This window comes from Xenopus laevis, chromosome 1L (genome assembly GCF_017654675.1).
Source record: "Xenopus laevis strain J_2021 chromosome 1L, Xenopus_laevis_v10.1, whole genome shotgun sequence".
In the NCBI taxonomy this organism is placed as follows: Eukaryota; Metazoa; Chordata; class Amphibia; order Anura; family Pipidae; genus Xenopus; species Xenopus laevis.
In genome coordinates, this window is record NC_054371.1 from 47,095,300 (window position 1) to 47,121,864 (window position 26,565).

Below are 26,565 nucleotides of genomic sequence, written 5' to 3' on the forward strand. Positions count from 1 at the left end.
TTTTAAATATTTTACTTTCTGTACCAGTCCATTGCTTCAGCAGTCCTGCAACTGTAATGATCTGTCTTCAAAGTTGTCCAAAGCAGCTCCTCCTCAGCTTCGGATCTTGTTAGGCCATCTTTTGAGTGTCAGTGACACTGCACATGCTCAGTGTGCTCTGGGCTGTTTAAAAGCTTTGAGGTAATCAAAAATTAAACTTAAAGCAGAAAGTGAGTCTAAGGGGCCGATTCACAAAGGGTCGAATATCGAGGGTTAATTAACCCTCGATATTCGACTGGGAATTAAAATCCTTCGACTTCGAACATCGAAGTCGAAGGATTTTAGCGCAAATAGTGCGATCGAACGATTCGAAGGATTTTAATCCAACGATCGAAGGAATATCCTTCAATCAAAAAAACTTAGGAAAGCCTATGGGGACCTTAGTTTTTTTTACTTCGAATCCTTCACTCGAAAAAAATCCTTCACTCGAATAAAAATAAACATCTGGGGCCCAGAGAGTATTTATTTTTAAACAACATATTGGTGGCAGGGGCCTATAGAGTATTAAAATAATACATTGGTGGCCAGGGGTTTACATTTTTTTTTTAAAAAAAAACCACACATTGGTGTTCAGTAGAACTAAACTCATGGCTTCAGGACTGCAACTTCTGCTCCTTTTGTGATTTCGGATCTATTCATGGCTTGGGGACTTCAACTTCGGCTGTTCGGGACTTCGGTGGTTCGGGACTACAAAGACTGCAGGCAGCCAGGCAGCCAGGCACTGCTTTGGTGCTGTCAAGGGGGGCCCGGCTATTTCGAAAAGTGCAGCACAGCTAGGCCCAGTACAGTAGTACCCCCTCTGCCCCCCTGCTGGCGGCCCTGTTGAAGCTTCTCGGGTGTTTTTAGTATAAACCATGCATAGGAGGGGACTTGGTGCACATTTTCTTTCATCGCTAAAGAATACATTCCTTTTCAACGTTATATTTGCTATGATAGCATCTATTGTCTTAATCTTTACTACTATTGTGGGCCCACAGCAATCATAATAATTATTATATGTTTATTGACAGAGTAAAGTTGGCCATATATGTGCAGTTATTAGTTGCCTGTTAGTGTCCAACAATAGACTCTCTAATCAACAACTGTTTAGAGCTCAGTCAGATATTAAGGTTAATGGCACACTGGGTACTTTTTCACCCATAAGAATTCATACTCCCCCTCTAGAAATGCATAGGTTGATAAAAAGTCGACTTGTACCTTACATACCCCAGCCTTAACCGTTGCACCATATAACTGCCCCTGCTGTCAAGGGGGCAGGGCAGGTGCAAGAATATAAATAAGTGACGGACATCACGAGCTGGAGGAATCGCAGGGAGCCAACAAGGGGATAGGGTGCGGCCATGGACAAGGTTTGATCCACTCCCACCTGCCACTCTCTGCAAGAGCACTGCCCAAAATTGCAATATAATCACTGAAATAACATACAAAAGGCATAATTATGTTTTCATCCCTTGAGTTAATGCCTTTTTTATGCAAGACAGAGCTTTATTTGCTTTAGTAGCCACAGAATGACACTGCCCAGAATTAGACAACTTGTTATCTACAAAGACCCCTAGATCCTAAGGAAACTCCCAACACACTGCCATTTAGTGTATAACTTGCATTTATATTATTTTTGCCAAAGTGCATAACCTTGCATTTATCAACATTGAACCTCATTTTCCAGTTTGCTGCCCAGTTTTCCAACTTAGACAAATCACTCTGCAAAGTGGCAGCATCCTGCATGGAACCTATAGTCCTGCACAATTTTGTATCATCTGCAAAAATAGAAACAGTACTTTCAATGCCCACCTCCAGGTCATTAATAAACAAGTTGAAAAGCAAGGGACCTAGTACAGAGCCCTGCGGTACTCCACTAACAACACTGGTCCAATTTGAAAATGTTCGCTTCACCACCACTCTTTGTAGTCTATCTTTTAGCCAGTTCTCTATCCAGGTACAAATACTATGTTCCAGACCAACATTCCTTAATGTTACCAGTAACCTTTTGTGTGGCACTGTATCAAATGCTTTAGCAAAGTCTAAGTAAATCACATCCACTGCCATCCCAGAATCGAGGTCTTTATTTACCTTCTCGTAAAAAGAAATTAAGTTAGTCTGGCAAGATCTATTATGCATAAAATCATGCTGGCACAAACTCATAGTATTATGATTAGCTATGAAGTCCAGTATCTCATCCTTTATTAAACCTTTGAAAAGCTTTCCTACCACTTATGTTTAGCTAACATGTCTTGTATTCACTCACATGATTCCCCAGGTCAGTGCATTCGCGAGGCAGGAATTGCAATTCAGAATCCACTAGAAAGCTACATGTTAAAGAACAATGCTTTAATGTATTTTATACCATTTATTATTGTATCTTACAGTTAAAACTGGAAATTGGAAAGATGAGGAAAAAGTTAATTCATGTGAGAGAGGAACTGATTGAGTAACTTATACCATCCTCATTTCCACAGCCTGAAAGTGCAGTGTAACATTCAGATACTTTTCTAGCAAATGTTGGGTAAAATGCTTGTGCAGCTAACATACAAACAAAATCTGAGACATCTGAGACATATGGGAGTAAATAAATATTTTGCTGTCAGCAGCTCACAACAACAGAAGAAGTACGGACTGCACTTGGATGGCAGTAATGTTTCTGTATTTCGATCTGGTTGGATATTGCTGGAATCCAAAGTGTAATAAAATTGATCCTCTCCCCATATTTTATTGCAAGTCAGATATTTTTTTTCCTCTCCTAACCTGATTCTGCAGGAGATTGACCCAGAATTGACTATTTAAGGGCACATGAAGTTGCCTACAGTTTCATGCAGCTGCAACACAGTACTAGCACCGGCAATTGAACAATAATATTACAAAGAAAACGTGACCGTTTTTTCCCGTCCTTTCTGACCATCTGTTGGCAGGGTTTTATGTCCTTAGAGCACTAGTTATTAAATGGAAGGGCAAATGGCTAATACCCCTTCATATATTTTTCTTTTGCTTGATTTTTTTTTTATAAATAGATGTTAAACAAAACAACCTGGAACTGATTATTCTACCCATATGTCTCCTACCTACCTAAACATCAATTTGAGTGATTAGAGCAACTAGCTACTTCACATCCTTAATTAGGTGAAACAGCCACAATTCAGTTTATTTAACCGGCTGCATCATGGGTGGATCGATACAAAGGAAGCTCCTGTAACATCTGCTGATCCTTTTCCCCCCTGCCCAGTGGAACTGTGGACATGATATTTTTTCAATCCAGAAAAACCTACTTGCGTTGCTAGAGACTGAAGATATTACTGCTAGAACTGCCTCCCAAAAGGTTCATATATGTCATTGTGGTTGAGTGGCTACACTCAACCTAAACCTTTCACTTTCTTTATATACCTACCTTCAGATTCTGGACGAACAGTGTGTTCCCCTGGTTGTTAAAGATAACTTGATTTAGAGTACATTTGAATGAAGTATGTGTTGTTTTCAAATTCATTAACAATGTACCATCCCAGTCAAATTCAACGTGCGCTGAATGCTGAGAACAGCATGGTGTATTATCAGTTAAACAAGATTCCCCAAAATTAAGATAAGTGGTGTCATTGGGGGTGTCACGTGAGGCGCGATCCAAGATGGCGGTGGTGTGAGATCGCTCCTCGTCCACGGAAGCCTTATCCCTCATTTTTGCCCCTTGCACTTGAGCTGACCGTTCCATTTTACGGTAATATACCTCTAAACCTCTACTGACCCATCGGATGGCTAATAGGAGACGGCAACGGGAGAAGAAAGGCTCCGTTCAATCGTCTAAAGGCACAGCGAATACCATTGCGTCATTCCTGCGGAAGCCTCCGCCTCCCTCTCCTAAGTCGATGGCGACGCAGCAGGAAGATTCCTGGCAGGGCCTTGATTCGCAATCCGATTCACTCCCGCCTCCTTCGGGTGGCGTCCAGACCTCGGACTTGATGGGGCAGTTTAAGGCCTTGCTGCAACAAGAACTGGCCGGAACAGCTGCCGATATCACTAAAGGGGTTGCAGGCCAGATGCATGAGTTGGGCCAGCGGATTGACGTAGTGGAAACTAAGATTGATGACGTGGTAACGGTGCTGGATGCCCATGAACAGGACATCGTCCTACTTCAAACGCAGCTTAAGGAAGCCATGGATAAGCTGGAGGACTCCGATAACAGGTCTCGTCGCAACAACTTGCGCATCCGGGGGATTCCGGAATCTGAGACGGACCTGCCAACGGTAACTCACGCTATTCTCTCTATGCTCCTACCTGACCTACCATCCGAAAGGTTTGAATGCGATCGAGTGCATCGCGCTCTTCGGCCTATATCCCAAGATGGCCCGCCTAGAGACATTGTCCTCAGGCTGCACTTTCATCAAACCCAAGTGAAGGCCCTCCAAGCAGCACGGGCTTCTCAGACCTTGGAGTATAACGGTGTTAAATTCCAGATATACGCTGATGTTGCACCTGTTACTTTACAGAGACGCAAAACCTTTGCCGGCGTTGTCCATGTCCTCCAGCACCATGGCATTAGATACCGGTGGCTCTTTCCATTTCGCCTGGCGTTTACATTTAACAATAAGCAACACTCCTTCTCAGATCTGGAGTCGGCCATGGAACTTCTTCAGCGCTTGAAGCTAATTACGTCACTCCCTCCATCTTCGCCATCATCCTCCCCGCAGACCATGAGGGCGGTTTCTCCGATTTGGCGCACGGTAGGCAAACCGGTTACCAGAAGAACGACAGCATTGGCCTTATCTCAGAAGTCCGATCCCTGATGCTTACCCTGTGGCATGGATGTCTACCGGTTTGTCCCCTTGTGGGGATGTTCTCCCCGTTTGGCCCTTACAAGTCCGTTGTCGGAGGTATGGCAGCTCTTTCTCGATATTTTCGTTTGGAGGGTAAGTCCCTTTGATTGAGACTTGAAATACAGTGACACTGACATTCTCGGTTTCCCGATGTAAGCCCTTTATACAGTATTGGACATCATACTTATTGTTTTTATTACCCTACTACATATGACGCAATATGTTCCACTTTATTTTTTTTTTTTTGGAGTTTCCTTGAGGCTGAACTTTTTATTTTTTTTTTCTGATCCATAATGTGTATCTTCGCTGCCTCTCAAGCTGCACCGTGTTCTGGTTCTACCCTTTACTACCTTCCCACCGAGATGTGTCACGCAATTTCCAGCCTTTCCCTCCTTTTAGTGGGGGGTACCAAGTGCCTTTACCTTCAGGAACAACGGGAAGGACCCGTGGAGTTTTTTGATACCCCCAGTTTGGCGCTAACCATGGTGGCTAGCGAGTCTACCACCTTTAGTGCTAGCGCCTGTTGTACATTGTTGTTATGGTTTTTTCTCCTTTTTCATTTTTTCTTTTATTATTCTTATTTTTTTGTTAGACCACTATTGTTTGAACAATCTTACGTATGGGACTATGTGGCATTTTTGCAGTTGGTGCTATTGTCATTTTGGTTTTTGTGCTCTGCTATTCTCCTTCCCATAGGTCCCGGCTCTCGAATGTTACTCCCTTTTCAGCTTAATCTGGTTTCTCCGTTTGATATTCATGGGGCTCACCATATTATCTCATAATGTACAGGGATTTAACTCCCCAGTGAAACGGAAAAAAGCATTTATGTACTATAATTCTCTTAGAGCTGATATCTTATGTCTGCAAGAAACACATTTCTCCAAGCAATCCTACCCCAAATATTTTCATAAACAATACCCTATAGTATATCTAGCGAATAGTGATAATAAGACCAGGGGTGTAGCTATCTGTATCCATGTGGGTTTGCCATTGCTTATTCGAGACACCTACTCTGACCCTGAAGGGAGATTTTTGGTTCTTACGTTCGAACTAGAGGGCAAGCTTTTCTCGATTATTTCTTATTATGCTCCCAATGTTTCCCAAGCCCAGTTTTTTGATAGCCTACTCACTTATGTTTCTCATGCTGAGACAGGGAAAATTATACTATGTGGTGATACAAACTTGATCTTGGACTCCTTCTGGGATAGGCAACAGCCCTTTCACCGCCCTCCCCAGACCGTAGTAAAACGTCACCCTGATGTTCAGAAGGTTAAACGGGGCATGTTGCATTTAGGGTTGGTGGATGTTTGGCGAGAGGACCATCCTATGACCAGACAATACACTCATTACTCCCATCCCCACAAGCTCCATTCTAGGATAGATCATATTTGGGTTTCCCAACAGGTTTTTGACCTCCCTCATGTGTCTAAGATCTTGGTGACACCTTGGTCAGACCATGACCCTATTGCTTTGACCATTTCTCAGATTTATAATACGACAGGGGAATTTAGCTGGCGCCTTAATGAGTCACTTTTGAAAATCCCGGAGGTAGTACAACAAGTGGAACAGACGCTTCGAAATTACTTTCAGGATAACAAAAGCTCTGTTCCCTCATCTACTCTATTATGGGAAGCCCATAAGGTAGTTTTGAGAGGCACTTTGATCCAGGTAGGTTCCCAGAGGAAACGCTCCAGGGAACAGGAAATTGTCTCACTCACGAAAGAACTTACCCAAGCTTCTCTTGACTTTAGCACCAAGCCTACACCTTCCCTGGAGTCCCACATAGAGTCCCTCAAAACTCAGTTAGATTTAGTCCTCACCTTGCTTGCAGAAAAGGCCCTACGCTGGTCTCAGCAGAAACTCTATACCCAAACCAACAAACCCACCCGGTTATTGGCACGTCGCCTCAATAATAGACTTGATTTTACTCCAATCACCATGCTTACAGGGACTTCCGGCAGACTAATTAGATCTGTTCGAGCCATTGTGAAGGAATTCTCACGGTATTACCGTAAACTTTACTCCAACAGCCTTAAACCTTCTAAAACTGCTATACTCCAGTTCTTACAACAGTGTAACCTTTGCCGCCTCTCCCCTGAACAAAAAGATCGACTTGAAGCTAAGGTTACCATAGAGGAAGTGATTTCGGCTACTTCTTCCCTACATTTATCTAAATCACCAGGCCCTGATGGCTTTTCTGCCATTTATTATAAAAAGTTCATCCATATATTGGCCCCTCACATGACTAATATGTTTAACGGTTTGCTCTCAGGAGAACATTTTACTCCAGTATCGTTACTAGCTAACATTTCCCCTATACCTAAACACTCACCTGAGCCTACTGACTGCCGGAACTTTAGACCCATATCAGTGTTAAATATTGACGTTAAACTTTTGGCAAAAATTTTGGCTACTAGATTAGGCCCTATCATGCCCCACTTAATTCACAATGATCAGGTGGGATTTGTGCGGGGCCGTCAGGCCTCCGACGCAGTACGACGGCTCATATTGCTGACAGCTCGTGCTAAGTCAACTTTGCAACCAGCTATGATTCTCAAACTAGACTTTAGGAAAGCATTTGATTCCATCTCTTGGACCTTCCTCTGGTCCTCTTTGTCGGACAGAGGTTTTGGCCTCAATTTCCTTACATGGCTGGCGGCCCTGTACAAGTCCCCTACGGCCAGAGTTCGTATTGGTTGCAACGTGTCCGAATCCTTCCCAATCTTAAGAGGCACCAGACAGGGTTGCCCCTTATCCCCTTTATTATTTAATATAGCCATTGAATCCCTAGCGGAGACGATCAGGACTAATCCAGATGTTCGAGGCCTCAAGATCAATGATAGACAACACAAAATTAGCCTTTTTGCTGATGATGTGACCCTCTTTTTGACTCAGCCCATGACGTCCCTGCCTAATCTATACAACATTTTGACCAAATTTGGTAACCTTTCAGGGTTAACTATTAATCCGGGAAAAACTGAGGCTCTCAATATAGGACTTCCTCATGATGTAACCAAATTGCTTACCCTTAATTTCTCCTTTCAATGGCAGAAGACCTCAGTCTCCTTTTTAGGCGTCCATTTGACAAATTCCTATGATACCTTATACAAAGTTAATTATTCCCATATTTATCGCAAACTGGGCAAGTGCCTGGAAGATTGGGGCAAATATCATATTTCATGGATAGGTCGCATTTGGGCTATTAAGATGACACTATTCCCTAAATTATTGTATTTCTTTAGAGTGCTCCCCTTATCGCTCAACCTTCGGGATTTAAAGAATTTTGAATCTAAGATTCTCAAGTTTGTGTGGAACAATAAATTTCCCAGGGTGAATAGAAATATCCTTTATAGATCGTTATCTACTGGCGGCTTAGGTCTGCCTAATCTTAGATACTATCACTGGTCAGCACAATTGTGTCAACTCCCGAATTTGCATAGCACCTCTGACCCTCCTCAGTGGGTTGCTATCGAGAATGCCTTTGTTACCCCCTGTACTGCCTCCTCATTGCTTTGGCTGCCCAGGAAATCCCGTCCTAAAACTATGAGCCCTTGCTTGGCTTGTTCCCTACACGTATGGGATATAGTATCTCGTAAGCACCCATTTATTACACCTCATACTCCTGCAGCACCAATATTTGGGAACCCTGCTTTCTTAGCTGGTTTGCAAAAACACCTTTTTCATTGGTGGATATTAAATGGGCTAGTGTTTGTTAAATCCCTAATACACTCCAGAGGTCCCTACACTATCCAATATCTTTTAGATCACTATCAACTTCCAGATTCGGAGAGATTCAGAGCTTATCAGGTTTTACATTTTGTACAGAAATGTTGGAATTCTACCAAAACTCATGATTTATCTAGCTCGTTTTATGAACGTTGGTGTACAAAGGGTACAGCCCCTAAAGGAGCCATTTCAATTCTATACTTGCAATTCAATACGCCAGCCAGCTTGCTCGATCTACCTTATATCACTAAATGGGAAAAGGATATCGGAAAGTCATTGCCTGAACAGGACTGGTTCCGACTTTGGGACAATACGCGCAAAAGTTCTATCAACACAGTTATGCTGGAGGCTGGTTATAAGGTATTATTTCGCTGGTATTTGACCCCAGTACGATTAGCTAAATTTTATCCCGATTGCAACGATACATGTTACAGGGGTTGTTCTGCATCAGGGTCCCTGTTCCATATCTGGTGGACATGTCCCATAGCTGTGAGATTCTGGATACGGATTTATACCCTTATTTTTTCTGTGTTACATCTTAACTTAAAACGGGACCCATATGTTGCCTTATTGGGAGCTGTCCCTCGTGATGTCCCCAGGAAACAGGTCCGCTTACTTAATCATATTTTCTTGGCCGCCAGACAGGTTATTGCTAAGGCGTGGAAATCTTCGTCCCTGCAGTACAATAATGTTAGAGTGAAATTGGATTGGATTCTCATTAATGAAAAGTTGACTAGTATCCACCTAGATAAATATCAGGCCTTTGTTGACGTCTGGCAACCTTGGATAGATTACAGATTCCACGGAACCCTACCGGTTTCTACTCTTTCCTTATAAGGTCTGGGCAGGCAACCCCTTTAACATGGGACCCATCATAGTATTTTGTACCATATTCTGACTGAATTGACATGGCTCCTTTGTATGGCAATTGCTTGGAACTGCTGTGCTGATGTTTGATTCTGCTTATACTCCCCATATATATGCTGTAACTTACATTTGATACACTTGATTGTTTGATTTGTGTGATTACCTGGTGGTCTACCCTTTTATTTTCCTTTCTCCCCCCCCCTTTTTTTTATTTATTTATTTATTTATTTATTTATTTTTTCTTTTCTTTCTTATTTTTTTTTGTTGACAAGTGTCTTTGATTTCTCTGTACCACGTTCATAAATATATGTAATGCAAGTTTGCTCTGTTTTAACGCTCACTGATGGACAGTCATTTGACTTATGTTGATCTTTTGTTTTTATTTACACCATCGTCTCGTTGTCTTATGATTCCAGTATTTGATTGTATTTCCACAGAGGTGATGTAAATTCTTTACATTGTATGTTACGCAAATTTCTTTTTATTTCTGTCAATAAACATATTGAAACAGAAGTGGTGTCATTGGTGCGTTTTTGTTATGATATGATGTGGATGGATATACAGTAGATGCTTTCACTTTTCTTAACATAGGGTCATTTTACTTGGACTGTAATAGTCTGTGCTACCTCCCAATCATATCCAGTGGGGGCCAATAATGGGGCCTTTGGAGACTCGGATTTACTCCTAGTATGGAAGGGTTTTCAAACCCTGCACATTTAATATCTGCACAATTATAGGCCAGATATCGGTCTGCTGGCCCATCGGTGGGCCCCATACATGGGGCAATATGCTGTGAATTGGCAGCCTTTATTGTGCTTGTGTATGACTGGCTTTAGGCCCTTGTATTTTACTGTATTGTATCTTTAATGGTAATTAAAATATGAACTACGAAGGACACAAATAATTTATATTTCCAGATGAACTGATGTGTTTTTGATGTGTTTTTCAGGAATGAGCCAAAGCTGAAAAAATTGCAAAAAGAATATGCAGAACAGGAAGAGCAGAAATCCTGCCTAAATAAAGCCCACTCTTTCCTAGACAATCTCAAAGAGCTGCAAAACAATTACATGGCATTTAAGGCCCAACACCCAGGGACTCGAGAAACTGTAAGTTTGTGAAACCATAATTGGTGCATAAATCAAATGTGGGAAGCTTAAAGAAGTGTTCCCTGTTTCATTACCTTTGAATAAAGCTGCCCAAATACCTAATAACACAATGAACAATAATTATCTTTAATCAGACTCTGCTCTTGGTTTAAGTTGCCGCCTCAAGTCCAGAGTTTTGGCTCTGTAGGTTTCTAAATATTTTTGTACTTTGTTTTTATAGCATACTAGAATTTAACTATTTTTATTGCATTTATTGTAATGTTTTATAAAATGAGATAGCTTTACTTTACCAACGTACGCTTAAGGCATCACAGGGATTTTTGAAAACAAAAACTAGTGCCAAGTGCACTTCACCTTAAAATAAATTTTTCTTATGATGTTGGTAATTGTATCATATAACATTTTCCATTTGGTATTCATACTATTTTTAATTTTTGAATTATGAAATGTTATGTTCTGTGGCTGTCTGGTTTGTAGTACTTTTAATTCTACCAAACAGGTAATAGTTTGCATGAGAGACCAGAGGGCGAACAGAAGAGGATCTAAATATTTAACCCTCAAGGGCTTTGTTTGAGAGATGATTATTTAAAACGAATATTTAAATCTGTAAATCAGTGTGACTAGGTGCATAGACCTCTATGAACATACATTTCTCTCTAGTGGCAATGTAAAGTGAATGTAAAGTGAAAATGTAAATGCAGTGTAATAAGTATTAACAACCCGTCATACCAGAAAGTATCAACAAAGTATAAGTTACAGGTATTATCATTGTCAGCCCGTTTATGGTAAATTACAATTTCCTGGTAGCAGCTCAATAGCTGACGTTCTACAAGCTGCTGCAGTAGTTTATTCATTACTTGTAGCAGTAAAAGGCCGTAATGGAGCAACTGTTACAGGAGAAACAACCCCTAACTCTTTACTTATCCCTCCATGCAGATTCTGTCCAGCGGAGTTCACAACGCCATCTTCAGCCGCTTCGATAATCTTCGGAATGAGATGGCGCTTCGCCAATTTTTCGTGAGTTTCGGTGCATGTGCAGTTGTCGCAAAACAGGAAATTGATCCAACTGCGCATGCGCCGCTTCGCTGGTCTCATTCCGAAGATTACCGAAGAGAAGAAGATGTCACCCGCGAACTCCGCTGGAAAGAATCTGCATGGAGGGATAAGTAAAGAGTTAGGGGCATTTGCCCAGGGGGGCAGCTAGGCTGGGGGGTGGAGGGAGGGGGATCTATGTAGGGTAGGCATGTTAGGGTCTTTTTTTTTGATTAAGGGTTTGTTTCTCCTTTAAGGCAGCCATACATGGCTAATCCCTGCACCAGTATCACCTGCATGTCGCGTCCCTTTTCTACTATTCTTTCTCTCAATCACTTTCCCATCAGTTAATTTCTCTATATGACATTTTTTTTTTCTTTTAGTATGGAATGTCGAGCATCGCTGCTCTGCTGCAACAATCAGAAACCATTTTCCGAGCTGAGAGTCATTTCCAGAATATTAATGCTAAGCTACAGAGTTTCGTTGATCAGCAGAAGAAAAACGACCTGGTGTCATCTTAATGATTCTCCATTCCAATTTTTTTTTAGCACATAAAACATTTTTGGTGTATTCCGTATCCGTAGCTACCTTTTTGCAGGATTTCATGTTTATTGGCACACATGTGACTGTTGCGAAGACGTTTTCAATAAGTAACGTTACTGGAAATCGATTTTAAGGATTTTATACTTATCACATATTTTATGTGCGCATCTGTCCCACATCTCAATCTATACGAGTCATTTTCCGTTTCATTTCTCTCTCTCTCTCTCTCTCTCTCTCTCTCTCTCTCTCTCTCTCAATTTGGATATGTGGCCAAAAACACGTTTTAAGAAAGTTGGGTCAGGGGCAACAAAAGACTAGAGAAGTTGTGCAATGCTATAAAGAGCGATTTTGCAGCAGCATGTGCTGCCATCCACACAACTCCTTTTTCAGGGATATTTCAGTAAGACAATGCCAAATAGGTATGGAACTGTGTCAGTATTGCTTTATGTTTCTCCACATTTGCCATTACCTTCTTACAATCTAATGACAAATGTTAGGGGCCCATTTACTAAGGGTCAAAGTGAATTTTCGAATTCAAAAACTTCGAATTTCGAAGTAATTTTTTGGGTACTTCGACCATTGAATAGGCCGAATTCGACTTCGATTCGAATTGAAAATACTTTGAATATTCGACCAATCGAAAATAAAGTACTATCTCTTTAAAAAAAACTTCGACACTTTGCCACCGTAAACCTGCTGAATTGCTATGTTAGCCTATGGTGACCTCCTAGAACCTAGTTTTTAGAAGTTGAATTTTGTTTTTGTTTTTTTTGAAAATCGTTTGATTAAATCGTTCGAACCGAAGGTTTTAATCGGTCGATCGAATGATTTTACTTCGATCGAATAAAAGAAAATTAATATCATACTTACTGAAATTTTCTTTTCCTGGTTAATAGATGGCATCATTAACAAGTGGGTAATCTCCACCCCCCACTTTCGACTGGACAGAGCACATTCCAAAGCAATTAGCTTTTAATTATAGTTTATATAAATCCTCCCCCACCCATTCCTCCTTGTCTCATAATTCAGCCACTTAGGGAGGGTCTTGTAAATGATGCCATCTATTAACCAGGAAAAGAAAATTTCGGTAAGTATGATATTAATTTTCTTTTTTCCCTGGTTAATATGGCATCCTTTACAAGTGGGATATATATAAGCAGTATCCAGGGTGGGTTATAAGTTTATAAATAACAGAAATCCATATTGCATTTGAGCACAGAAAACAAATTTTTATTCTTTGTAAGATTGGACTGCTGACAGAACACTGTCGGAATTCTGTTTCCGCTGCCGATCTCACATCCAAACGATAATGTTTCAAAAAAGTTGAGAAGGAACTCCATGTAGCAGCCTTACAGACCACTTCTGGAGATATTTGTGCCTCCATAGCCCATGAAGCACTTACAGCTCTAGTGGAGTGTGCCTTAATTCCCTCAGGAATCTGTTTTCCCTTTGACCTGTAAGCCTTCTGGATTGCTGTAATTATCCACCTACTTATGGTGGAGATGGCTGCCGCCTGTCCCTTCTTTACTCCAGAAGGAATAACAAACAATTGTTGAGACTTTCTCCAACCAGCTGTTCTCTTCAAATAAATGGACAAGCATCTGACTAAATCCAAAGTGTTCCACTTTTCCTCCTGTTCACCCTGAGGCTTTGGAAAATATGCCGGAAGTACTACCTCCGCATCCAAATGGAACGATGTCAACACCTTCGGTAGAAACTCCGGATTTAACCTTAAAATAACATTATCTTCCTGGATCACTGTGAAAGGTTCTTTAGATGACATAGCTCTTAATTCACTAACCCTTCTTGCTGAGGTTATTGCTGTCAGCAAGACTGTCTTATGGGTTAGAATTGTGTCTGATACCTCTTGTAGAGGTTCGAAAGGATGTCCCGTCAATGCCTCCAATACTAGCGGTAGATTCCATGACGGGGAGATGTTTCTTCTAGGAGGTCTCATCCTGAATATAGCTGCCATAAATTGTATCATAGCTGGCTCTTGAGCCCAAGCTTTTCCCGTAAAAGCTGAAATTGCTGACACCTGAGACTTTAGGGTTCGTAAACTTAAACCCTTCTCCAGCCCCCTCTGTAAAAATTCCAAAATATTTGATATTGTCATCTCTTTTACTGAAATCTGTCTCTCTTTGAGATATTCCATGAAAACTTTCCATGTTCTTTGATATGCTTTATTTGTCGATGATCTCCGTGAATTCATCATGGTCTCAACTACTGAAGATGGTATTCCTACTTCAACTAATCTATCCCTCTCAAATACCATGCCTTGAGGGCTAGTGCATGGGCTTGTGGATGTCTCACTGGACCCTGTGTTAACAAATCGGGTATGTTTGTCAACTGCATTGGATTGTCTATCACCATCCACCTGAGTAATGGGTACCATGGTCTCCTTGGCCAATCTGGGATAATCACCACAGCTTCTGCTTGGTCCTGTCTTATCTTCCTTAGTACTCTCGCGATTAATGGAATAGGTGTAAAGACATACAGAAGACCGGTGCTCCAATCCTGTGTCAATGCATCCGTTGCTATTGCTGCTGGATCGGGAAATCTCGAATAAAACTGATGTACCTTCCTGTTCTCTCTTGTCGCCATCAAGTCTATTACTGGTCGTCCCCACCTGTGTACAATCTTTTCGAAAGCTTGTTGACTGATCTGCCATTCGTGTCTGTCTAATCGACTCCGACTCAGAAAGTCTGCTATACTGTTTTCTATTCCTGGCAGATAGATCGCTGACAGATCTTGTAGATTGTTCTGTACCCAAGTCATTACTGGTTTCAATTCCTTCATCAATTGAACACTTCTGGTTCCTCCTTGTTTCTCCAGATAACACCTTACTGTCGTGTTGTCCACTCGAACCATTAGTGATTTTCCTCTGAAGAAATGTCCAAAGTTCTGTAGGGCTAATGCTACTGCTCTCAGTTCTCGAACATTTGCTGGAAGTACACTCTCCTTCTGCGACCAAGTTCCTTGTGTTACTTCTGCTCTCCAATATGCTCCCCAACCTGTGGAACTGGCATCTGTTGTTAGGACTTCCCATCTTATGTCTCCTAACCTTCTGCCTTTTGCCAAATGACTGTCCTTCAACCACCATGTCAATGCTGTCTTCACTCTCCTGGGGATCAAAATCTTCTGTTCCCAATCTTGAGTCCTCACATCCCACTGGGTTAGAAACTCTCTTTGTGGTATTCTTATATTCCATCTTGCCCACTGCAACATGGGTATTGTTGATGTTAAGAGGCCCACAACACTCATGTACTGCTTTGCTGTACACTCTAATCTTTCCATCATCCAACAAATTTTCTGTTTTATCTTTTCTTTCTTTTCCTCTGGGATTGTAACTATTGCTCTGCCTGTGCAGAACCTTGCTCCCAGGTATACTAGATCTTGAGAAGGTACTAATTGACTTTTTTCTTGGTTGATGACCCAACCATGCTTTTCCAGAAATGTAATAACTAGATTTCGATGTATCTTCAGACTGTGAGGTTCTTTTGCCAGGAGGAGAATGTCGTCTAAATAATGATAGACACTAATTCCTTGTCTTCTTAATTGTGCTATTAACGTAATAAGCACCTTTGAAAACACTCTTGGTGACGTTGCCAGGCCGAATGGCAGACAAGTGAATTGAAAATGTTGATTCTTTCCCACTGTGAAACAAAGAAATCTCTGGTGCGCTCTTGCCACTGGGATGTGTAAATACGCATCCTTCAAGTCTATTGACAACATCCAATCTCCTGGACTGATTTCTGGAATTATTGTGAACAATGATTCCATCTTGAATGGTTTCACGACCAGATGTTTGTTGAGTTCTCTCAGATCTAGCACTGGTCTGAAATCTCCTGTTCTCTTTTTTAGCATGAAAATGGGTGAATAGAATCCTTGCTGAGGCTCTGGTACTACTGTAATCGCCCCCTGCTTCTGTAACTGTTCCACATAATTGAAGAGAATTCTTTTCTTCTCCCTGTTGTGTGGAATCTCTGAAATAATCAATTGATCCTTCCGAGGAATCATCTTGAATTCTAGACAATATCCTTTCTTTATTGTACCTAACACCCACTGATCTGATATTGACTTTGCCCAAATCCCTATAAACTTCGATAATCTTCTGGGGATGTTTTGGGTTTGGGCTGCCTCTATCAGAAATATCTTCTTGCGCCTCTTGTTGTTGAGCTTCTGCCTCTCTCAACCCTTGCAGATGTACTTTGACCTCTCTTCCAACTTTGTGGTTGATTATACTCTCTTCCCGGTCGATATGCCTTCTGATCTCTAAACGTTGCTCTACTCCGAAACGAAACTTTGCTGACATTATACCCTTCTTTTTATTGTGGAAAAAACAAAAATAATGGCCCACCTCCTTTCATCTCTGCAAGCTACCTCTGGGCTATGTGAGAGACGCGACTCCATGGCAAAACTGCTGAATAAATATATAAACGTGAGTATTCTCACCAAACACCATACCATTAGCTGGCTTCTATTTCAAATGTATACCGCTTGAATATTCAGCCTCTTGTGCATCTGCTGCCAACCGCTTCAGTGAACAGCCACACGCCGACCTCCCAACTCAGGGTTAGTGCGCGTGGAATCCACTTCCTGGTAACCGTCAGCGCGTCCGCAAGCCCCGCCTACTTTTTGACGTCACCGCTAACGTCACTGCGGGCTTCGCTCCTCGCTCCGTTTAACCCTGTGTCAGGCGCCTCTTTCACAACCACCAGGTTTGAGATATATCTTGCGCGTCCCTGCTACAATTACCACCAGGTAAGGTATATTGCATCCTTCGGATCACGCTCTCTATTACTTGCATAACAAACCACCAGGCATGTATCGCAAGACTTTCTCAGTGGGAAGAAAAAGAAGGGTGAAAGAAAATTACCCCACTGGATTTGGGAGCCAACCAAGGGTCCCGTGGGCCAAATAAAAAGATAAATTAATTAATTAATTAAAAACTCCGCCAGTCAAACTGTAGGACAGATGAAAAAAAGACAAGGAGGAATGGGTGGGGGAGGACTTATATAAACTATAATTAAAAGCTAATTGCTTTGGAATGTGCTCTGTCCAGTCGAAAGTGGGGGGTGGAGATTACCCACTTGTAAAGGATGCCATATTAACCAGGGAAAGTCCCATATTTGATCATTAAAAACTTCGACTTCGAATATCGAACTACTACTTTTTAATGGTCGAAGTTTTTTTCACTTCGAAATTCGACCCTTAGTAAATGTGCCCCTTATGAGTTTTGGGGTAGCCTCTTTGTAATTAAAAAAAAGTTTTAAAATCCATTTCCTTTTACAGAGGGTCACTATGCAGACTGCCATTAATATCTGTGACTTGGGCAGGTAATTAAAGGGGAACTATTGCAAAAATTAAAATGTAATTTATACTTTGTAAATACAATCAATTAAATATTCTGTATGAAATAATCAAGTATATGTTCACTATTCCTCTCTCAGCATCTGTTTCTCTTCATTCTGTCTTCATGCAGCAGTTGGGTGTCAGATATTCATTGACAGTTAGATCCAATATATCTTATAGAAGGGGGGCTTCCTTTCCTAGCAGATGAATTAGAGCTTGTTCAAATAACTGATTCCAGTAACAAAATCTAACAAAATGCCTTATAAACAAATTCTGCATCTAGAGAGACATGACGTCTGGTGATTTTAATAGACTGAGCTCTAATACATCTTCTAAGCAAAAGGAGCCCCCCTATAAGATAACATTTTCATTTTCAAAATAGTTCCCCTTTAAGCAAATGTTTAGGATGGTGATTGGTACAGTGTCAGGTTTATTCAGTCCTCGCACTAAAAGCTCCACTTGCCCAGCCACTCATATAGTGGTGATAAAGTGAACCATACATTCTAAGGGAGGAGGAGGAGGAGGAGATGGCTTAGAGATGAAGTGATCAGCCTGTGATGTGGGATCTCATGCTAGAGACTCTCATTCCATTTCTCCTTGTGAGCCTGGACAAGTTACTGAACCTTTGGTGTTTTGGGATACTTTGTGCACCTGTCAAGGTTTCCATGATTACTTTAAAAGTGACATATATGTACATTAACATGTGGTGGCTGAACATGTGCTCTCATATTTATACATTCGCATACACAGGGGCTACACTAGAGTCTATTGCAGTCCCTGTACACTATAAAATAAAATATTTTCCAATTCTTCACAAAAGAATTCACATTGTACTTTGAATTACCCACAGCTTTTCAATGTCTCTATGCTACATGTATAGGTTGGTGTAGCCATCGCCATATTTGTGAAAGTACAAATCAAAGCTGTCAATAATCTTAGACCAATTCTGTGGAAGTTACATGCTTTGTGACTGCTGTGAACCTCATTACCTGTAAGCCTCATGCTCTACCATATTATTCTGTCCAGGTGCTGCTTAAAGGGGTTATTTGCCCCTTTCTTTCTTTATTTTTGACCGTTTTTCCAGAACTGAAGTTGAATTTTCCTATCAATGGTGTTTCAGTCTGGCAGCTCTGTAATTCAAGTGAACCTCTCTGTAATAATAAAACAGTATCTTGTACTTGATCCAAACTAAGATATAATTAATTCTTATTGGAAGCAAAACCAGCCTACAGGGCTTATTTAATTTACATGATTTTCTAGTAGACTTAAGGTATGAAGATCCAAATGACGGAAAGATCTCTTATCCGGAAAACCCCCAGGTCCCGAGCATTCTGGATAACAGGTCCCATACCAATATAATGTAGAGTAGTGATATTTTGAGATAATTTGCAATTGTTTTTTATTATTTCTGTTTTTTGAGTTATTTAGCTTTTTATTCAGTAACTCCACAGTGTCAGCAATTTGGTAGCTAGGGTCCAAATTACACTAGTAATGCAAACAAGTATGTGGAAAGAATACCAACAGGCGCAAAAACTGCTGCACAGGCACCTTTGAAGCAGTTTTTGCGCCTGTTGGTATTCTTTCCACATACTTGTTTGCATTACTGGATTTTGCTTTGGATGGAAGCAGGGGTTCAAGATACCTATAAGAATACATCCTAAAGGGTAACTATACCAGCTTTCTATATTCATCAAATTACCCTAGCAACCATGCATTGGTTTGAATAAGAGACTGGAATATGAATAGGAGAGGCCTGAATAAAAAGATGAGTAATAAAAAGTAGCAATAACAATACATTTGTAGACTTACAGAGAATTTTTTTTTTAGATGAGGGTAGTGACACCCCCATAACTTAAAGGTGAACCACCCCTCAGGAAAGCTCAGGGATTCTGCTCACCAGGGACAAAGATAAGAAATGTAGCAACTAAATTTATCAATTTTGAACAGTTTACAGAGTCGACGACCCCCCCCCCCCAAAGTTGCTTTAGAAAGACATAAGAAGGTGAAAAATTAAACTTCTGTATGAGAAAAAACGGTCACAAAGTGAAAATAGAAATGGTTGATAAAAGTCTATTTCTGGGGAAAAATCTGAAACCAACTGAACTAAAAAATAAGCATTGGAAGGTGAATAACCCCTTTAATTGGCGCTGCATTTGTTTCAAATAGTCTGTGACGTCAACAAATCCTTTAGGAATTAGGGATGTCCCCAACACAAAACTAAGAGCTCTCCAAGTGTTTTAGACTTTTGCAAACTGAGGCCCAGGTTAAAAGGGTAAACCTATTGGCCTAAACTGACCCCACTGTAATACTCAATTTGTGCCCCATGCAAAAATGTATGTGAGACAGTGGATTGCATTCTTGTCACTGAAATCTCTCATAGGACAGTGGGGTCCAAATGACAGTTTCTCTTCTGGGCAGAGATATTAGCCTCACACTGTTGCTTTAGATACAAAGGGGCAAATTCACTAACCTGCGGAGTTGCGCTAGCGCAGGCTTCGCCACACTAAATTCACTAAAATCAGAAGTTGAGCTCAGGGAGGCGAAAGGTAGCGAAGTTGCGCTAGCGTTAATTCGTCAAGGAAAGCGCAGTTACTCTAGCGATGCCTAATTTGCATACGGCACCAAGTTAAAGTACAATGGACGTATATGTAGCCGCAAATACATTACACTACACAAGCAGCGAAAGCTTCATAAAATAAAATAGAGTTGTTATTTTGCCCTATACATGTGGCCACTGTATAGTTTAGGTGCCATATGTTAGATATGTATGGGGGAGGGAGGGTACCCCAAAAAAATGTACAATCTTTTTCAGCCTATCACCCTTAAAAAAGGAAAAGACGCCAGCGTTTTTTGGGACTTAGAAAAAATTTTGACTTTTTATGAAGCAATCCCTATCTACTCTATTGCACTTCAACTGGTCTGAGGTGGCGAAGGCAAGTCTGGCGCAAGAGGTAACGTTCAGTAAAATCCGCAAGTTAGTGAATTAGCGTAGTTACGTCCCTTCGTCATAGTGCAACTTCGCCTGGCGTAAGGGTGGGAAGTAGCGCTAGAGTAGGTTCACTTCGCTAGTGAATTTGCGCTAGCGTTAGGCGCTTCGCACTTTAGTGAATTTGCCCCATTGTGGCTGGCTTTTAGGTCTCCTATCACTATTTATCTCTTAGTGACTGGCCCATCCTACTTATTTAGGATATATTGGCAGAATTGTGAAGAGCATAAGGAATTCACCTGTACAAATATTTCTGGGAAGCCACTAGACCGGCTCTCAATAAGGGGCATTAGTTTATCAAGCCTGACATGACTGAGCTTCATAAAGGAAATAACTGGTTTCCAGCTTTTCATCTATAGTTAAAATGGAGAACATAGAGTAAGGGCACATGATGCATAGTCATGGGCCAACTGGTCAGATGTGTATCTGGGAAACAATAAACAGTCGATAATTGATATGCTGCAAAGTAGGAACAGACCAATGTGTTTACTGGATTAAACAGCAGAAATCCAGTTGGCAGTAAACACAGAGGCTTGTCCCTGCTTTGCAGTGTATCCCTGGGCTGGCTGTTTATTGTTTGCTGGATACCCGTGGGGGTACTTTTCCCTTATACAGGGTTGGACTGGGTTAGCAGTACACTGGGAAAAAATCCGGTAGCTACAATAGTGCCAGGTAGAATGCTATATTTATTCTGTAGAATGTTTTACCACACCTGAGTAAAAAGCTCTAGAAGCTCTCTGTTTGTTTAGGATAGCAGCTACAGTATTAGCTTGGTGTGACATCACTTCCTGCCGGAGTCTCTTCCTGCTCACTTATAGCTCTGGGCTCAGATTACAGGAGAGAAGGGAAGGAGGGGAGAGGAGCAAACTGAGCATGTTCACGCCTGCATACCTCCCAGCATTTTGGAAATAAAAAGAGGGACAAAAAAGTTGCCGCGTGTAGTGCAGTGAATTTTTGACCATGCCCATCATTGTGGCCACACACCCTAATTACCATGTTCATGTTACAAAATTTGCCAGGCTAATGTAAGTTTATATAGTATATTATATCATTATTAATAATAATATCAATATACCTCAACCCACTTACTAGAGTTTCTGGTTCTTTTGAGCAAGCAGACAATGAATTGACACCTATGAGCGTATAATAAAGTGATGTATTGTAAAATAAATCAATTGATTGTTCTACATAAATGATTACACTTAGACTAAACAATAATTACAATATTTACAGTTACACATTACACAAGTCTACATTGTTGTTACCAAAAAGGCAGAGGAATAGAGTTCAGCTTCATCTCTGCCTTCCCCTCTGGTCTGTATTCCTCACATATTGTCTTGTACCAGGCTCCTCCTGCTCCTCCAGCTCTCTAGCTGCCTCCTCTCAGCTGCCCAGCTCCTTTCACATTTGATAACAAGAAAATCTGGAGGGTCCTTGCAAGTATGTAGTTTTATTATCGCACTACATGTTTCGGACCCAACTGGTCCTTCCTCTGGTACATGTTATAAACAGTGTGAGAAAAAACAGCTTTTAAGCACTTCATTACCCATAAGCCCCATGTGTGTCTAAAGCTCCATCTTGTGGCCAGTAGACAAAAATGCAACAGCATATCTTTAACACATGAGTACTATGTTTCCATCTATTCAATTACTACACCAATAGTACTTCCAGTAGTTTAACGATACAGCTTTAACAATGTTTAAATAGCAATAGATTATATCCTCACCTTGGTTATCCTATATAATAAAGTTGAATTGTCTCTGCGTCCAGTCCCTGTGTCCGTGGGATTGCGCTACTGCGCATGTGCCCCACGGACTGTCTCTGGCGCTACTGCGCATGTGCCCCACGGACGTTTATTTAACGGGCTTAATGTTAACAATAATACAAGTGTCCTTGGGCCGTGCCCTGGGTCCATCTGATGTACAGCAGGTGTCAGTATCGGGACACAGGGACCTCTGGTGAGTCCATAGCTGGAGGGTCAGTTCCCCACACAGGCGGCAGCACTAGCAATGGCCAGTCGGTCTAACTCCCTCCCACCAACAGGATCGCACTTCCTCATTCCCGGATCCTTCCATTTCCAGCAGCAGCAGGAGGGACTGATGTAGTCGGGGGATCGCTGCTCGCTCTACCTGCCCTGCCTGGGCTTCTGTCTTGGGGAAAGCTCCGCAAAATGCCGGCTAAAAGCTGCTACAACCTGGTGGACGATGGCCACGACCTGCGGGTCCCGATGCACAATGAGGAGGCTTTCCAGCATGGCATCAGCTTCGAGGCCAAGGTGAGCGCTGCCCTGTCTCCTCATTGGAAATGTGTGGCCCCAAATGTAGATTTCCCCCTCTGCCCATTGTACCTGTGTCTGTACCTGTGTCTGTACCTGTCTCTGTACCTGTCTCTGTGCGACTCCATTGGCTCCAGAGAGCGGCACAGTCGCTGCTTCTGTTGGACCCGGAGCTGGTGTTTGTTCTGTAATATAATAAAGGGCACAGATTGAGGGGCTCTATTCCCTCCCTATAGTATAGCCAAGTCACCTCAATTCATCAGAATACCTGTTAACTTACAGCTGCCCCCTCCTCTCTTTGCCCTCTATTCTCATCAATACAGCGCTGAGTGCGCAAGTTGCTCTATTATTATCCATACATATCAGTGGGGCTTATTTATAAACACTGGGCAAATTTTCACCTGGGCAGTAACCCATGGCAACCAATCAGAAGATTGCTTTCAGTTAGCTGAAAAAAGTTTATTGGTTGCTATGGGTTACTGCCCTGGTGCAAATTTGCCCACTGTTTATAAATGAGCCCCAGTGAGTCAGGGGGGATAGTTCATCTCCCTGAACAGTGTCGGACTGGGACACCAGAGGCCCACCAAAAAGTCTTAGACCAGGGGCCCACTTTACTATTATTCTTCCTCTCCTCAACCTCTATTCTCCCAGTCTCTTTTCTTTACATATCCTATATAATAAAGTTGAAGTGTCTCTGCGTCCAGTCCCTGTGTCCGTGGGATTGCGCTACTGCGCATGTGCCCCATGGACCGTCTCTGGCGAATTTTCTACATATGTTCTAGCGCCCGTTAATTTAACGGGCTTAATGTCTAGTTTAGTTATAATGTCCATTATTTCAGTGCCATCTTGTTCGAGACAACTGTAAAACATACATATGCAAAATTTCAGTTAAGGATTTAAAGACGTGTTCAAAAAAAGCCATTTTTTCAAAAGCATTTTTACAAAGAACAGTTTTACCAAAAACATTTAAGGCTCCAAGCTTTATTTATCCCGAATGGTTCAATACATGGGCGCTCAATTTGTTCAAGGACCATCCACCTAAGACTTGCCGCATTGTGCTTAGCTTCAAAGAAATGCTTTCCAACAGGGGTATGGGTTTTCTTTTCTGTTGGATTAACTTAACTAATGGACCTCTTATGTTCGCCTATCCGTATTTTTACATTTCAAGAGGTTTGTTCCACATAAATCATACCGCAAGGGCATTTCAGTGCGTACACGACCCAATCGGTATTATATGTAAAATATTGTTTTATGGAAATCTTGTTACCATTGTGTGGGTGGGTGATGTGGTCCCCCTTTATTATAGAGTTACAGCAACTACAATTAAGGCAGGAAAAAGTACCATTTTTTGGAGTACTCAAGAACCTTGTGTTCGATTTCTTTGCACAAATATCAGCTTTAACCAAATGATTGGAAATATTTCTCCCTCTTTTATAGGAGAAAAGTGGTTTATCTCGGAACAATCTCCCAAATTTATGGTCTTTACTCAAAAGGGACCAATGTTTTTTTACAATGCCTTCAATTTGTTTGCTCAACACCCCATATTATGTCACAAATGGGATCCTTCTATCCCTATTGGGTAGTTTCTTTTCTTACAACAATGTTGTCCTAGATAGCGCTAGTACTTTATTTCTTATTGCACACAACCTTTCATGGTCATAACCTCTAGCAGTAAATGTATTAATCAGTTTATTGGAGGCTTCTAAATATTTCATGTCATCAGAGGCTATATATATGCCTTTTATTGTGTTGGGAGCATGAAAGCTATCAGGCCTAAGTAAATAAAAGGTATACCTAAAGGACAGTTTTTACGTGTTAGGCGAATAGCCTCTGATGACATCAAATTTACAGTTGTCTCGAACAAGATGGCACTGAAATAATGGACATTATAATTTATTATCTAATATAATCTATTGCTATTTAAACATTGTTGAAAATGTATCGTTAAACTACTGGAAGTACTATTGGTGTAGTAATTGAATAGATGGAAATATAGTATTCATGTGTTAAAGATATGCTGTTGCATTTTTGTCTACTGGCCACAAGAAGGAGCTTTAGACACAGGTAGGGCTTATGGGTAATGAAGTGCTTGAAAGCTGTCTTTTTTTCTCACACTGTTTATAACATGCGCCAGAGGAAGGGCCAGTTGGGTCCGAAACATGTAGTGTGATAATAAAATGGCATACTTGCAAGGACTCTCCAGATTTTCTTGTTATTATATGTTACCGAGGTGGAGATGACTACTCCATGTGTCTGTTGAAGAGTCTGACAAACAAAACCAATTGGTGCATTACTGAGGAATCATTTCCAGTTTTCATAGTCCTTTCACATTTGTCCAGCGTTCTTTTATCCTGGGTTCTCACCTGCCCCCACAGAAACCCTCCCAACTGCCAGGATGCTGTGTAGTCACAGAGGCCTTAGTAGTTACAGGAAAACCTTTGTTATGATAATCAGGGCTTCATGTAAGTTCCCCGAACAACAGCTTTCATATTAAATAACAAAATCAAGATGGCAATTTCTTACAAATCCCGACCTAGAGGGCGAAGGACTTCACAAGGAAAGAGCCCTCTAAATTATTAATACAATGTTACTGTATGTATTGGAGCTGAAAGTGATAGGATTACAGAGACCCAAATGATATAATGCTCACAAATATTTTAAATTTGGGATACTGTGAGTTGAATTTTAACCTAATTATACAAACACTCACAGTTGTTCATATTCATAATCTGTAACTCTTCAGCCAGTTAAGAGACCCCACACCCCAATTTTTAGAGGTTTAATATCCAGCTTATTGCGCTGCTTTGTCTGTGCCCCACTTACCACCTGACTCTGCTCCACCCAGGTCTGGGCTGGATCCCATCTTAGGCCTCTACTTTTAGCAAACCATGGTCTTTGCATTTTGGTGTTTACAACACCCAACACATTCCTGCTTACCACAGTTTTCATATTAAAGAGACCACACAGGGAAAACATGTAATTATTTTAGGGTAGGGTGTAAATGTCTGCAGCACATTTTATTAATCAGCATAGCTGGAAAGAGCACCTCAATTCAGCAATAGGTGTGAATGTAATACCAATACTGGCCTCAGGAAATTCAGAAGATACACTACACTAAAGTGTGCAGCACTATCTTGGCCAAATCAGTAGTGAGATGTTTCTCACCTTTGTCTCAGTATTTCCATATCAGTTTCATGCCTGATTATCACAACCCAACAAAACAGAAATTAGCATTATTATCAGAAGAGAGATCATTTGGGACAGAACCCACACAAGAGTTATTTAACAACAAAAGAACAACACAAGAAGTAAACTGCTGTTTCTCGCAGATCTGTTATGTAAATAACCCCATGCATATCAAAGTAAGAGTTCTGGTAACTTTTAACATGTAGACTGTATATTGGAGTGTTTTCACCCCACCTTGACAACTGTAAATTGTAACAAGTACAGATACAAACAATGACAGACATATTTGGGAAAAAAAGTCAAAAGAAAAACAAAATAGAGAGTGAATACTGCTTTGAATGGGAAACACATACAGATGTTATCAAGCAGCATGCAGTCTATGTAAAAATTTTATAAATGTGTTGCTGCTAAACCAAGAGTAAAAGAAAACATGTCACTCAGGTAAAAATAAAATAAAAATTCAAAATATGCCTCAGTACTTTTTACCCTTCTACAACTAACACGGCAACTATTTCAAAACTCCACAGTGCAGGCAATTCTAACTATTATAAACAAAAATATTTTAGTATTTGTTAAACCTGACTGTACCATATCAATTTAGAGGCTTTTTCTTAAGTACAAAAACTAAAAAAAACCAAATAGACAAGGTCCTCT

The 26,565-nt window shown here is 41.1% G+C and overlaps 1 protein-coding gene across 1 annotated transcript; it reads left to right on the forward strand.

Annotated features, from left to right (window-relative positions):
* The first annotated feature begins 2,385 nt into the window (after positions 1 to 2,385).
* LOC108696427 (centromere protein U-like) lies at positions 2,386 to 12,136 on the forward strand. The gene is made up of 3 exons (XM_041589066.1): positions 2,386 to 2,467; positions 10,378 to 10,534; positions 11,950 to 12,136. The coding sequence occupies exons 1-3, from the start codon at positions 2,427 to 2,429 to the stop codon at positions 12,085 to 12,087; spliced, it is 336 nt and encodes a 111-aa protein (XP_041445000.1). The 5' UTR covers positions 2,386 to 2,426; the 3' UTR covers positions 12,088 to 12,136.
* The last annotated feature ends 14,429 nt before the right edge of the window (positions 12,137 to 26,565 follow it).

Coding starts and splice junctions, on each gene's coding strand:
- LOC108696427 (XM_041589066.1), top strand. CDS start 2,427: ATGAGGAAAAAGTTAATTCATGTGAGAGAGGAACTGATTGA. Junction 2,468..10,377: donor GTGAGAGAGGAACTGATTGA/GTAACTTATACC, acceptor TGTGTTTTTCAG/GAATGAGCCAAAGCTGAAAA. Junction 10,535..11,949: donor ACCCAGGGACTCGAGAAACT/GTAAGTTTGTGA, acceptor TTTTTCTTTTAG/TATGGAATGTCGAGCATCGC.